The sequence below is a fragment of the Cryptomeria japonica genome, chromosome 8 (genome assembly GCF_030272615.1).
Source record: "Cryptomeria japonica chromosome 8, Sugi_1.0, whole genome shotgun sequence".
Classification (NCBI taxonomy): Eukaryota; Viridiplantae; Streptophyta; class Pinopsida; order Cupressales; family Cupressaceae; genus Cryptomeria; species Cryptomeria japonica.
In genome coordinates this window covers 103,386,716-103,398,634 of record NC_081412.1, presented here as the reverse complement: position 1 = coordinate 103,398,634, position 11,919 = coordinate 103,386,716, and the positions used below count along the sequence as shown (strand labels likewise).

Here is an 11,919-nt window from a genome sequence, read left to right as displayed (position 1 = left end):
TATATAGTTCTCAGCAGAGAATTAGAATACAACAGATTTTTTTTTTCAATTACTTAATAAATACTTGGAATGCACATTCTGAAGCTGGATAGATAATGACTCCATTCCATTCTTATGTCGACATGATTCCATTCCATTTATTTTCAATCAATAATAAAATATTGAAATTGGGTAGACAATAACTTCATTCCTATTCTTATATGAACATAATGCCATTCCATCTATTTTTAATTAATCAATAAATACAATCAAATATACATTTTAAAGCTAAATAGACTCTATTCCATCTTATGTCAACATAACTCTTTTCCATCACCCCTTTCCATCTCTATGTCGACATACTGGATGTCAAATGAAACCCAAATTTATGTAGAAACTGATCACGGTTTCAAACTCACTTTTTTTGGCATTGAAATTTGAAAAAAAACGACTTAATCTTTAAGCAGAGGAGGTTTAAACCGATTAAGATAGCAGCCATTGGATCCTTATACAAAATAGCTAGAAACTAATCTGATCCAACAGATGATCAGATATTGCTTGTTTGGACACACCGATTTGGTGAAAAGTGACGGATTAATGACAACATTACTGTTTATTATAACATAATATCTTGATTTAACTAAATTAAGCCCATTTGGCCATCAAAGACATGGCACCGATTCCTAAAAAAAGAGAAGCATAAGACCACAGTTGAAGCCCCACTTTGCTCTGCATTCGTGGCCCAAGGAAATCTGCTGCAAGAAGATCCACTAATGCCATATATATCAGAATTCCTGCAGAGACCGAGTTGAACATCCCCTCAACAATTAGAGCTGTTGGACTATTTTCATTATATGTCGATGAAATTGCGATCCCCACTGCAATTCCAAACGGTGTAGTTATAGAAAAGAAGAACGCCATTAGCGCTGTCGATCTGCTCTTGAACCTCGCCTATCCAATGTCATTAGAATATAAGTATTATGCCATCATAAAAACGTTAATCAGTCATATATCCAAGTTGTTAGGAAAAGCAAATTAATCACCTGAACTATGCATCCTCCAAGACCCATTCCTTCAAAAAACTGATGAAATGTCAAAGCTGCAATTAGAGGGCGTATGGTGGATGGATTCTCAGATGCCCCTAACGATATCCCAATTATCACTGAGTGGGTCACTATTCCAAGCTCTAATACCTGCTCCACAAATCATTCAGGTTTTGGATTTAACGAAGTTATATAAAACTATGAATATGAAATCAAACTAATCTTAAAATCTTAGGGATAAGGTGGATTGTTCGTGAAACAATAGCCATAAAAATTTGTGATATTAAAAATGAAATAATAGAAAATACAAGCATTTTTAAAGAAAATAATTTGTTAGATATGAGGAAAAATTGAGGAAATAATATGGTTGAATTATTATAGCTCATGCATTGAAGTGGAGCTGTAGTTGTGATTTTGGGTGGTAAGAAGTCATTTGTGAGTCTGATTTCCAGGTTGTGGTGACTTTGTTGAAGAGGGGGCAGTTAGATGATGTTTGATGGCAGCTAGCTATGGTTATTAAACAAATTCTTAATTTGTGTGCTTCTTTGGATTCTGTGATTTTACTCATATCCTTAGAGATTGGAAAGGTGTTGCGGATTGTTTGGCCAAATGGGCCTCGGATTAAATGTACAATTGAAATATTGTTGATCGGGGCCAATTACCCCTGGATCTGTCCTAAGAGTTGGACTACTTAATTGAGATGGATAGGGTTTGTTAATGTTTGTGCTTTGCAATCCTTTTGTACCTTAATAAATTTTTACCCTTTTTCAATTTTAAATATAATTTTGATTGTCGATAAGCACAGTGCAGTGGTGAAGTCATAATTTTGCTGTGGCAGTCATCAAAATTTAATTCTATCGAATTTTCATAGACTTGTTAGAACCCAAATCTAAGACCTTCCATTCACTACTGAAATGCATTGCTCACTACTGATCAACCCATCTTTGATTCGGATGTGACTTTTTTCTATCAAATCCCTAACTCAGTTGTTAAGCTCACAAAACATGTGTATGTCTGTGTTTGATTCAGAAGTGTCTAGACTCTAGACTGTGGACCTTCATGACTAGATCATTGAACTTATTAATTTGAACAAGGTAATAATGTCTTAGAGACTAATCAACATTAAAGCCATTAGAAAGGGACGAGACTGCGGACCAGACTAAAACCCTAATAACCCACATGAAAAGGGTATAGTTTTGATTAGGGTTTGTTTGTGTTTACCTGAGAAATAACGCGGTGGCGAAGCAATGATGAAGCAGAGCCTTCCGCGGTTGAATCATATGCAAGGGTGCCGCCATGCGTATGAAGATGACTCTGAAGTTCCACCTGCCCTATGTTCTCAACTTGTGAGCTAGACATATCTGCGAGTGGTACACCAACCGTAGATTGATGTTTCTTAAGGTGGTCTCGTTGATAATATCCAGTGGCCATGGCATCTACCATAAGACTGACAACAGACCCCATCATAGCTGTAAACCCAGCAAACGGGAACTTTTCCCAAGCATCTCCCTTCAAGCAAGGATTACCCAGACTCTCAAAGGCATCAGGAAGGATATGAACAAAACCCGTTGCCACAATAACACCTGCTGCAAAAGACTTGATGATAAGAAAGATGTCCTTATCTGGCCTTAAAGCACTAATAGTCTTCCCCCAGATAGGCAAGCATACGCCTATTGTGCCCCCTACCAAAATAGAGGCAATTGCCCCAAGCTTGAGGTGGAGAGCTTCATTCTTGTTTCTGAAACTTTGTTCCTCAGAACAATCGGCATCCTCTGCACCCACCAAACTGAGTGTTGAAAACAATGCCAATGAGAAGGCAATCCTCCTAAATGTTTCCATGGTGAAAACTTAACACGAATCACCAAAGAGCTGTTCTATATTTATACACAGCATAATCAAAATAAAGAAGTCAGAAAAAAAGTAGAGGAGTCAATTCAACATTATTGAAGGCTTTCCAATATTTCCTCATGGTGGCCCCATCTGTCACATCCCTGGCTATCTTAATTTTGGAAGGTATTGTCTTCCACACTAATGACAAAATCCGATGTATTGTACAGGAGATCAACATTTACAAGGAGCGGTTAATCTGATTTTAAAACACTCTTTCGAAAAATGAAAGATGCAGTTAGTTTTGTTGAGCACGATCAAGATCTGTAATTTTTGATTAACCTTCGTGTTATGTGGAAATCATGACTTTTTGGAGTCAGTTTAGATGCAGCCCCTGTGTAATGTTAGCTGTGAAATTAGCTATTTTTCTATGACAGTAAAAGACAATTTCGCAATTTCATGTCAAGTAGTGGATAGCATTCCCTCTGCATTCAACCCATTCAATTACTAAGTTTAAAGGAGTCAAAAATAATAATGAAAAGTTCATTAATAAGTTTCACATGTATCAATAGTCGATCACTTTTTAACCTTTTTTCATCCATAATTAGTCCATTTGTGCACCACCATTGGGGCATTTGTGCACAATTACTAAGACATTTGTCCACAAGACAATTTTGAGTGGATAATTATTGAAACATTTAAGTAGGTATCATGTGATGCTTTGAAATGTGTATTTTTTGACCCTTGTGCGCATAATTGATTTCATAGCATGCGTCGTTACTATCCAGAAACCAGATCCTTAACTGCTTCGCATACAGAGACAACAACAAAAAAAAACGTTAAAACCCGACATACCATTTAAGACATGTAAATATACGAAATTAATAATAATCATTACTGATGCACTTCCTTCAATTACAATATATAATTGCTTTTATTTGTAAATTGTCGCTCATTAAGGCCTGCGTTCTAATTTTATCAAAAGGGAACAAAGATTCATGGGAAAGATATTACACATTTTGAAGAGAAACTACTACTAAAATAAGTAGAATTATTTTCCCTGAAGTCAGACAAATATGTCGCCAGCACTATTGCAATTCTGCAAAAAAGTTGCTCAAAGGTTAGGATAAGAAAGAATTTGGTCTATAATAGAGAGACATTTGAATTGACTTGGATCGTAGCCACGCAAATTGCATTGTGGAGGAGTCAAGTCAAGCAGAACTACTATTAAAAATGAGTGGTGAGAGAGCAGCATGGCTATACATTCCACATTGTAGAGTAAAGATGGTATAATTTAAGATATGGCATATACTTGTCAACATGTCAATTAACAGGTTATCAATGTTCTTTTTTTAATACAAGTATACAATCTATAATTACTAGAGTATTTATCAAATCGAATTATCTAATAATATAAATTAAAGATTATGATATATGAGGACATGTCTTTGGGATTTTCTACTTGTATTTTCATTCAAGGGATGGAGATAGTTGAATGACATTTCTTTGGGTCTGTCACTCTAAACAATAGATGCTTTAAACAATTTATTAGAGTTTCAATGAAAGTATATAGACTAACTATCTACAAGAATGCATCCAATGTTTGATAACATGAAAATTGTTGTGTTTTAAGGATTCTACAATGTATATGTCAAGATGAATGATTCTATAAGGTGTATATATTTTTATATAGCCAATCCATGTCATCATAAAAATGACCTCAAAACATCTCGTCCCTAAAATGTGTTCTATTGTCCCCACGTCCCTTCTTCCCAAAAACTTAGTGGAACATGGATAAAAGGTGATTGTGTATACAATTTATTGATACAAATTCTTTATGCCATTTTATTTCAACTTGTAAATCCAATTTTCTCACAACTAGTTCATTTATGTCATTTATTTGAAATCTCATCCACAATTGTCTTGTAAGATTAGACAACATGGAAGATTTACCATAAATCCAAAAGAAACCAATGCAAATCCCTACTAAAAATAAGTAAATGGAATCCTTAATAATTAAAATGAAATACACAAAATAAGAAATCAACCTATCCAAAATGAACAAACATTAGTTAATCCATGACAACAAAAAGAAAACTAATAAAGAAAAAATCATAAATAAAAAAATCTAAAGAAATTACTAAATAAAATTCTATAAAATTCAACATTGCAAATAGTCAATTTCTTTTCCATATTTGTTCACAATATATATATATATATATATATTAACTATGAACATTTCAATCTATGCTACTACATTAGTATTGCTTTCGTATTGATTGTATAAAAGATCCAATCTACATTTTTCTCAACAACTACTTATATAATCACTATACTAACATTATCCAAAGCACGTTAGCTTTGATTTACATTTTGTATGCATTTATTTTTTCATAAGTTAGCATATTAGTTCATACAAATTTTACAAATTTAACAAACATCATATATTACATAAGTGCCCAAGATATATGTTTAAGAAAATAAATATAAATATCTACTAACAAACAATTTATGAACTAACATTCGTGTCTTATGGGTGAAAATAAACAATGTATTAGCTATTTGTATATAATAGTATTTTTTACTATGAAATTGTATTCATTATTTTTATGAATTATTAAATATAAATATAGTACCACAAAGTTGAATATTATATTGAATTTGAGTGGAAAAAAACTACATTTGGAAAGAATTTAAATTATTATTGAATGAAAATTTGAATTCATTAATCTTACAAAGTAAGTCCCTGTTTATCAGATTAAACAAAAGGTAAATTATTTCAAGAATGAAGTTTCATTTATCACAAATATAAATGTTATCCAAATAAAAATTTGTCAACCTTGCAAAGCAAATATTCTATTTTAAAAGTGAAAATAGAGAATTTTGAAAAATCTTCTAATTTATTGCATGCATGCAAATGACCTACCTAAAATATGCATATAAACTAGCCTATTCAAACCAAATAAATGCAACCTCAAAGAGATCAACTATGTTGATATGTTGATAGATTGGATTCGGTTGCTCATAAGTCTAATAACATAATGCTATGAACAAGATGATTGAGTGATAAAATGGACAACATAATTGTATTATATAGAAAGATTTGAAAATGGGGTGAGAATCTTCTATTTTATAGATTTCTCATGAGGCAAAATCAAGTATGATATATTGATGATGGATTGCTAGGATTGAATAATGATTAGGGTTATGCTTCATGTGACAAGTGTCACATGAAAGTCACATGAAAAATATGATCTAGGGCTTGAGATAAGTTTAATTCAACATCCTTATAGGAATGGCTAGGGTTAAGAGGTGTAAAATGGAATGAATGGATAAGATGATAATTTAGTTTGACTTTTGGGAAGTGTGTAGATTCAATGAATCTATAGAAGTATTAGTTAGACATGTGAAGGGGACACTTGTCACATGACGACAATTTTAGGATCCATGTGAACAAGTTTAAGGGCTAGCATTGAGTTGATAAAGATAAAGGAGAATGGGAAATTAATTAGCTAAATAAATAGTTGCTTAATTAATAAAATCAAGTGGTGAGAAAAAATAATTTAAAATAGTTATATTTATTTAAAGATTAGAATATAATGGGGTAAAGGGTAGAATTGATTAAATAAATAATAAATATCTATTTAACTAATTTAAGTCATACTCAAGTCATCTCGGTTCAATTATACCTAGATGCTTGTATTAACTTGCTAAATCAAAATACATTTAAGGGATGCTCGAGCCATTCTGGTTTACTTATACCTAAATGCTTGTATTCTTTTACAACATTCTAAAGAGTTCAATGATGAGAAAAAGAACTAGAAATTTGTGTACAAGTAACTATGTTTCATTTATTCATGTTAATTTTACATTTCATTTACCGTTCATTTATAGGCATTCCATCCTTATCATTTTCTAAGTTATCCTTTTATTCACGGCTTAAGATCCAAATCCTTTTCTAATTCTTCCAAGTTGATATTTTTTATAATTGGGTATACTTAGCATAACAAAAAATAAATCATCATTACCATGACATATATCATAGGCATTATAATCACAAATTCACACTATTTATGTGCATTGTCCATACATTTAGACCATGATTTAAAATAATAATCCATATAGTGATGTCATACATCAACATAGGTCTCATACATAGAAATATCATGAAAAAAAAGAAGATAACATATTCATAGCATCATTTGCATATTATGTCATCATACATAGAAATTAAAACATTGTACATCATGCATTGATGAGGAGTCTTACATCAATGGCCAGATCATTAACTATGCAGTAAATCATTGTAAACCATAAGCATATAAAGTCCTTCCATAACAGTGATCATATAATCATGACATAGATCATATACACATTTTAGAAGCATAATATCATATAAGAATCATAGGAATCGTAGAATCAACATGATATAATTATCATGATAGAATCATCATCATCATAAGATCATCCATATAAAAAGTATGAACATAAAACATACATCCATCCATAGAGAATATGCATATACATTTATTAATTATTATATATCTTTATTTACTCTTATTTACACATGTTTCTATAAATTCAACCTTTTGCTAATCCCAATTATATATATTTCTACAAATTCACCTTATTATTAGCCTAGATTTTCATGCAATTGTTTCTCATATTCAAATTTGTATTTTTTTAGGATTGATCAATCTCCCAAGACCTACAAATATATATAAACCTTCACAATGGAGAGAAAGAAAATTCACGAGAAATGAAGATGTATTAAGATGATAAGAAATATACAAGAGCTCTCCTTATAAAGGCAAGAGTGGTTATTAGAGCACCAATGAGGTGTGAGGGTAGGTAGGGAGTAGGTATAACCAACTACCCAGGTACAAATACTTACGCACTTAGGAAATATAATGAAACCTAAGTAAACTTAAGAATAGAGTAAATATAATAAATTACTCTAACACCCCCCCTAAGTGCAACTTAGCTTGCAATATGGGTCTTGGCTACAAGGCCATGTTAGGTACCCATGTACAATGAAAATAATCTTATAAATGAAGAAAAGAAGAAAAACTCATGGGATTAAACTCCTCTCCAAAAAAGAGATATTCAAATAATGAAGTGATAAATGGAGGTCTCCGTAATATCCCCCAAAAATGACATCCATTAAGAGAATACAATACAATTACCCATCCAATGAAGGGAAAGATGGAAACAACATTGCCCCCCATAATGAATAATCTCCTACAAGTTTGGTAAGTGTCTAAGGATAAAATAAGATCCAATGCCTACAAACTACTTGTCTCCCTTAGGAAGAAACAAAACCATATAGAGATGCAAGTATGCTTCCTATTCTAGATAAGAATTAGGAAGAGGAATCCAAATGTAGAATGATGGCGTTGTCTCTGAAATTTGATCATGTGTCGTCATGTCCTTGGAAGAAGATACCACGAACCAATCAAGTATATGCCTAATCATAAGAAAAGGTGACAAACAAGGAACCAATTGAAATTGATCTCAAGCAAGCTTTAAAGACAAAGATGATGTGGCAACAAGATTGCAATGGACGTCATCAAAGAGGAGAGATAAGCCCTCAAATTTATCTTCCAAACAACTAGAAGACTCACAAACCAAATCTAAGATATCGGATAGGAATCCATCTTGTAACCATAAATTTAAAATACTAAATATGTCGAAGAAATTTGAAAGATAATGATGGTATTGCTGATCAAGAATGATGGAAGTCTCAAAGGACTTTGGATGAGGAATCAATACAAGTGAAGGTTGATCAACCTCCCAAGACCTGCAAACAGCTATAAAACTTCACAATGGAGAGAAAGATAATTCACTAGAAATAATGATATATTGAGATGATGAGAAATATACAAGATCTCTCCCTATAAAGGCAAGAGCGTTATGGGAGCACTAATGAGGTGTGAGGGTAGGTAGGGAGTAAAAGGTACAAATACCTATGCACTTAGGAAATATAATGAAGCCTAAGTAAACTTAAGAATAAAGTATATATAATAGTTTAGTTTAACATTTTCTTCCCATAGACCAATATATTAAAATACTTGAGTTCAGGGAGTAAAAGGTACAAATACCTATGCACTTAGAAAATATAATGAAGCCTAAGTAAACTTAAGAATAAAGTAAATATAATAGTTTAGTCTAACATTTTCTTCCCATAGACCAATATATTAAAATACTTTTTTGATCCATCTTTTCTTCTGTGAATATGTGTAATGTTATTTTTATATGGTAATAAGATAGATATTTATTCAAATAAAAGAAAATTAGAAACACACACACACATATACATATATTCATATATGAATTTTAAACTAGTAATTGAATATAAATTAACTGTGTGCTTAATTAATTAGACTAAATTTGTATAAAAGAGATATTTTTTCTTTCCAAATAGTTTAAACTTTAAGTAAAGATACTCTTTTTACAATTATGAAGTTCAATAATTACAAATTCAGTTATAAATATTTACTTATCTGAGATGCAATGTAAATAGGAAAATGTGGAACAAGGAAATTGGGCAGTGACTATTCTCTATACAAATTTACACATATAATCATAAAAAATATATAATCATAATTTATAAATCATTTATACATCTATATTATATATGCTTAATTAAAAGGTTCAAGTAATGTCTATTTTAATGAAATTATGATGGAAGACCATTCTAGACAATGTCTATATAGTTCTCAGTACAGAATCAGAATATAACAGATTTTTAATTTTTAATTAATTAATAAATACTTGGAATGCACATTCTGAAGCTGGATAGACAATGACTCCATTCCATTTCTATTTCGACATAATTTCATTTCATCTATTTTCAATAAATTAACAAATACCGAGCTGGATAGACAAAGACTTCATTCCTACCCTATATCGACATAATTTCATTCCATCTATATTTTTAATTAATAAATACCATTAAATATACATTCTGAAACTGAATAGACAACCTAACTCTTTTCCATCACCCCTTTCCATCTCTATGTCCGACATATTGGATGTCAAATGAAAACCAAATTTCTTGTAGAAACTGATCGTGGGTTCAAACTCACTCTTTTGGCATTGAAAAATTAAAAGAAAACCTTAATCTTTAAGCAGAGGGAATGTAAACCGATTAAGATAGAAGTCATTGGATCCTTTACAAAATAGCTAGAAACTAATCTGATCCAACAGATGATCAGATATTGTTGGTTTGAACACACCAATTTGGTTTAAAGTGACGGATTGATGACAACATTACTGTTTAAGCTATCATTATAACATAATCTTTTGATTTAACTAGATTAAGCCCATTTGGGCAACAAAGACATGGCACCGATTCCTAACAAAAGAGAAGCATAATACCGCAGTTGAAGCCCCACTTTGGTCTGCATTCCTGAGCCAAGAAAATCTGCTGCAAGAAGATCCACTAATGCAGCCATATATATCAGAATTCCTGCAGAGACTGAGTTGAACATTCCCTCAACAATTAGAGCTGTTGGAATATTTTCATTATATGTCAATGAAATTGCGATTCCCCCTGCAATTCCAAGCGGTGTAGTTATAGAAAAGAAGAACGCCATTAGCGCTGTCGATCTGCTCTTGAACCTCGCCTACCCATTATCATCAACATATAAGTATTAGACCATCATAAAAACGTTAATCACTCATATTTCTAAGTTGTTATGAAAAGCAAATAAATCACCTGAACTATGCATCCTCCAAGATCCATTCCTTCAAAAAAAGGGATGAAATGTCAAAGCTGCAATTAGAGGGCGTATGGTGGATGGATTCTCAGATGCCCCTAACGATATCCCAATTATCACTGAGTGGGTCACTATTCCAAGCTCTAATACCTGCTCCACAAATCATTCAGGTTTTGGATTTATCGAAGTTATATAAAACTATGAATATGAAATCAAACTAATCTTAAAATCTTAGGGATAAGGTGGATTGTTCGTGAAACAATAGCCATAAAAATTTGTGATATTAAAAATGAAATAATAGAAAATACAATGAAAAAATCATCGGTTCTATGAGTAAGATGTGAGAAAAATAACAAGTACAAAAAATTTGCAAAGAAGAACAATAGCACTAACACATAAATTTATGTGGAAAAACTTGGTAAAAATATACCAATAAAAAACCACAGGCAAATATTGTCTTTCATATTGATTCTCAGAAATTACAGAGTTACAACAATCTCCAAATTGTACATCAAATTTGGTAACACTATTTCTATCCATTGCTCACTTCTAAAAACAAACAACTTCTACACAAATAACCTATGCTCTGATACCAATTGCCACCTCCCGACAGGACGTCTTCGGTGTGTCGCCTAATGGCGAGCGCCTAGCGGCGCACTAGTGGGTACTTCATGATGACGCAACCACTACTAGCTAAAAGTCCAATTTGGACTTCACATTCCAACATTCTCCCACTTGAAGTCAAATTGCAAACTCTGAATAATTCCTCTACTAAAAGACCATTGCCAATGCTGCCTATCATCACATAATCTACATACCAAGAGAAGTTCTGCAGCAAATCAACTTCTGTCTACTAATAGGTTTCGTCATAATATCTGCAAGGTTTACATCAGTGTGAATCTTGGCTAAAGAGACATGTCCTCCTTCCACCACTTCACGAACAAAGTGATATTGAATATCAATATGCTTTGTTATGGAATGGTAAGCTGAGTTTCGTGCTAAGTGTAAAGTACTTTGACTGTAACAGTGCAGTACCATGTTATCTTGCTTCACTTGCAATTCATCCAAAAGTCTATGAAGCCAAATTGCCTCCTTACTAGCCTGTGTTGCTGCCATATATTCTGCCTTAGTAGTAGACAATGCCACCATTGCCTGCAACTTCGATACCCAATTAACAACACCTCTAGCTAAAGAGAAAACATAACATGTTGTAGACTTTCTCTTATCTTTGTCTCCACCAAAATCTGCATCCAATACCCATTAATTTGAAGACTACTCCCACTGTAACAGATAGCAGCATCTAAATTGCCTCTCAAATATCTGAGAATCCATTTCATAGTTGTCCAATG

The 11,919-nt window shown here is 32.4% G+C and overlaps 2 protein-coding genes across 2 annotated transcripts; both read right to left on the bottom strand.

The window, feature by feature from the left end:
- Positions 1–380: 380 nt before the first annotated feature.
- LOC131062458 (zinc transporter 8) lies at positions 381–2,907 on the bottom strand. Its single transcript, XM_057996121.2, has 3 exons — positions 2,244–2,907; positions 1,023–1,172; positions 381–930 (listed from the first exon to the last, which is right to left on the bottom strand). The coding sequence occupies exons 1-3, from the start codon at positions 2,859–2,861 to the stop codon at positions 625–627; spliced, it is 1,074 nt and encodes a 357-aa protein (XP_057852104.1). The 5' UTR covers positions 2,862–2,907; the 3' UTR covers positions 381–624.
- A 6,851-nt stretch (positions 2,908–9,758) lies between these two features.
- On the bottom strand, positions 9,759–10,756 carry LOC131062459 (zinc transporter 8). The gene is made up of 2 exons (XM_057996122.2): positions 10,570–10,756; positions 9,759–10,477 (listed from the first exon to the last, which is right to left on the bottom strand). Exons 1-2 carry the CDS (start codon positions 10,594–10,596, stop codon positions 10,169–10,171), a joined length of 336 nt encoding a protein of 111 aa, XP_057852105.2. The 5' UTR covers positions 10,597–10,756; the 3' UTR covers positions 9,759–10,168.
- Positions 10,757–11,919: the final 1,163 nt, after the last annotated feature.

Coding starts and splice junctions, on each gene's coding strand:
- LOC131062458 (XM_057996121.2), bottom strand. CDS start 2,861: ATGGAAACATTTAGGAGGATTGCCTTCTCATTGGCATTGTTTTCAACA. Junction 1,173..2,243: donor GCCACCGCGTTATTTCTCAG/GTAAACACAAAC, acceptor TTTGTGGAGCAG/GTATTAGAGCTTGGAATAGT. Junction 931..1,022: donor TTGGAGGATGCATAGTTCAG/GTGATTAATTTG, acceptor GACATTGGATAG/GCGAGGTTCAAGAGCAGATC.
- LOC131062459 (XM_057996122.2), bottom strand. CDS start 10,596: ATGGATCTTGGAGGATGCATAGTTCAG. Junction 10,478..10,569: donor TTGGAGGATGCATAGTTCAG/GTGATTTATTTG, acceptor GATAATGGGTAG/GCGAGGTTCAAGAGCAGATC.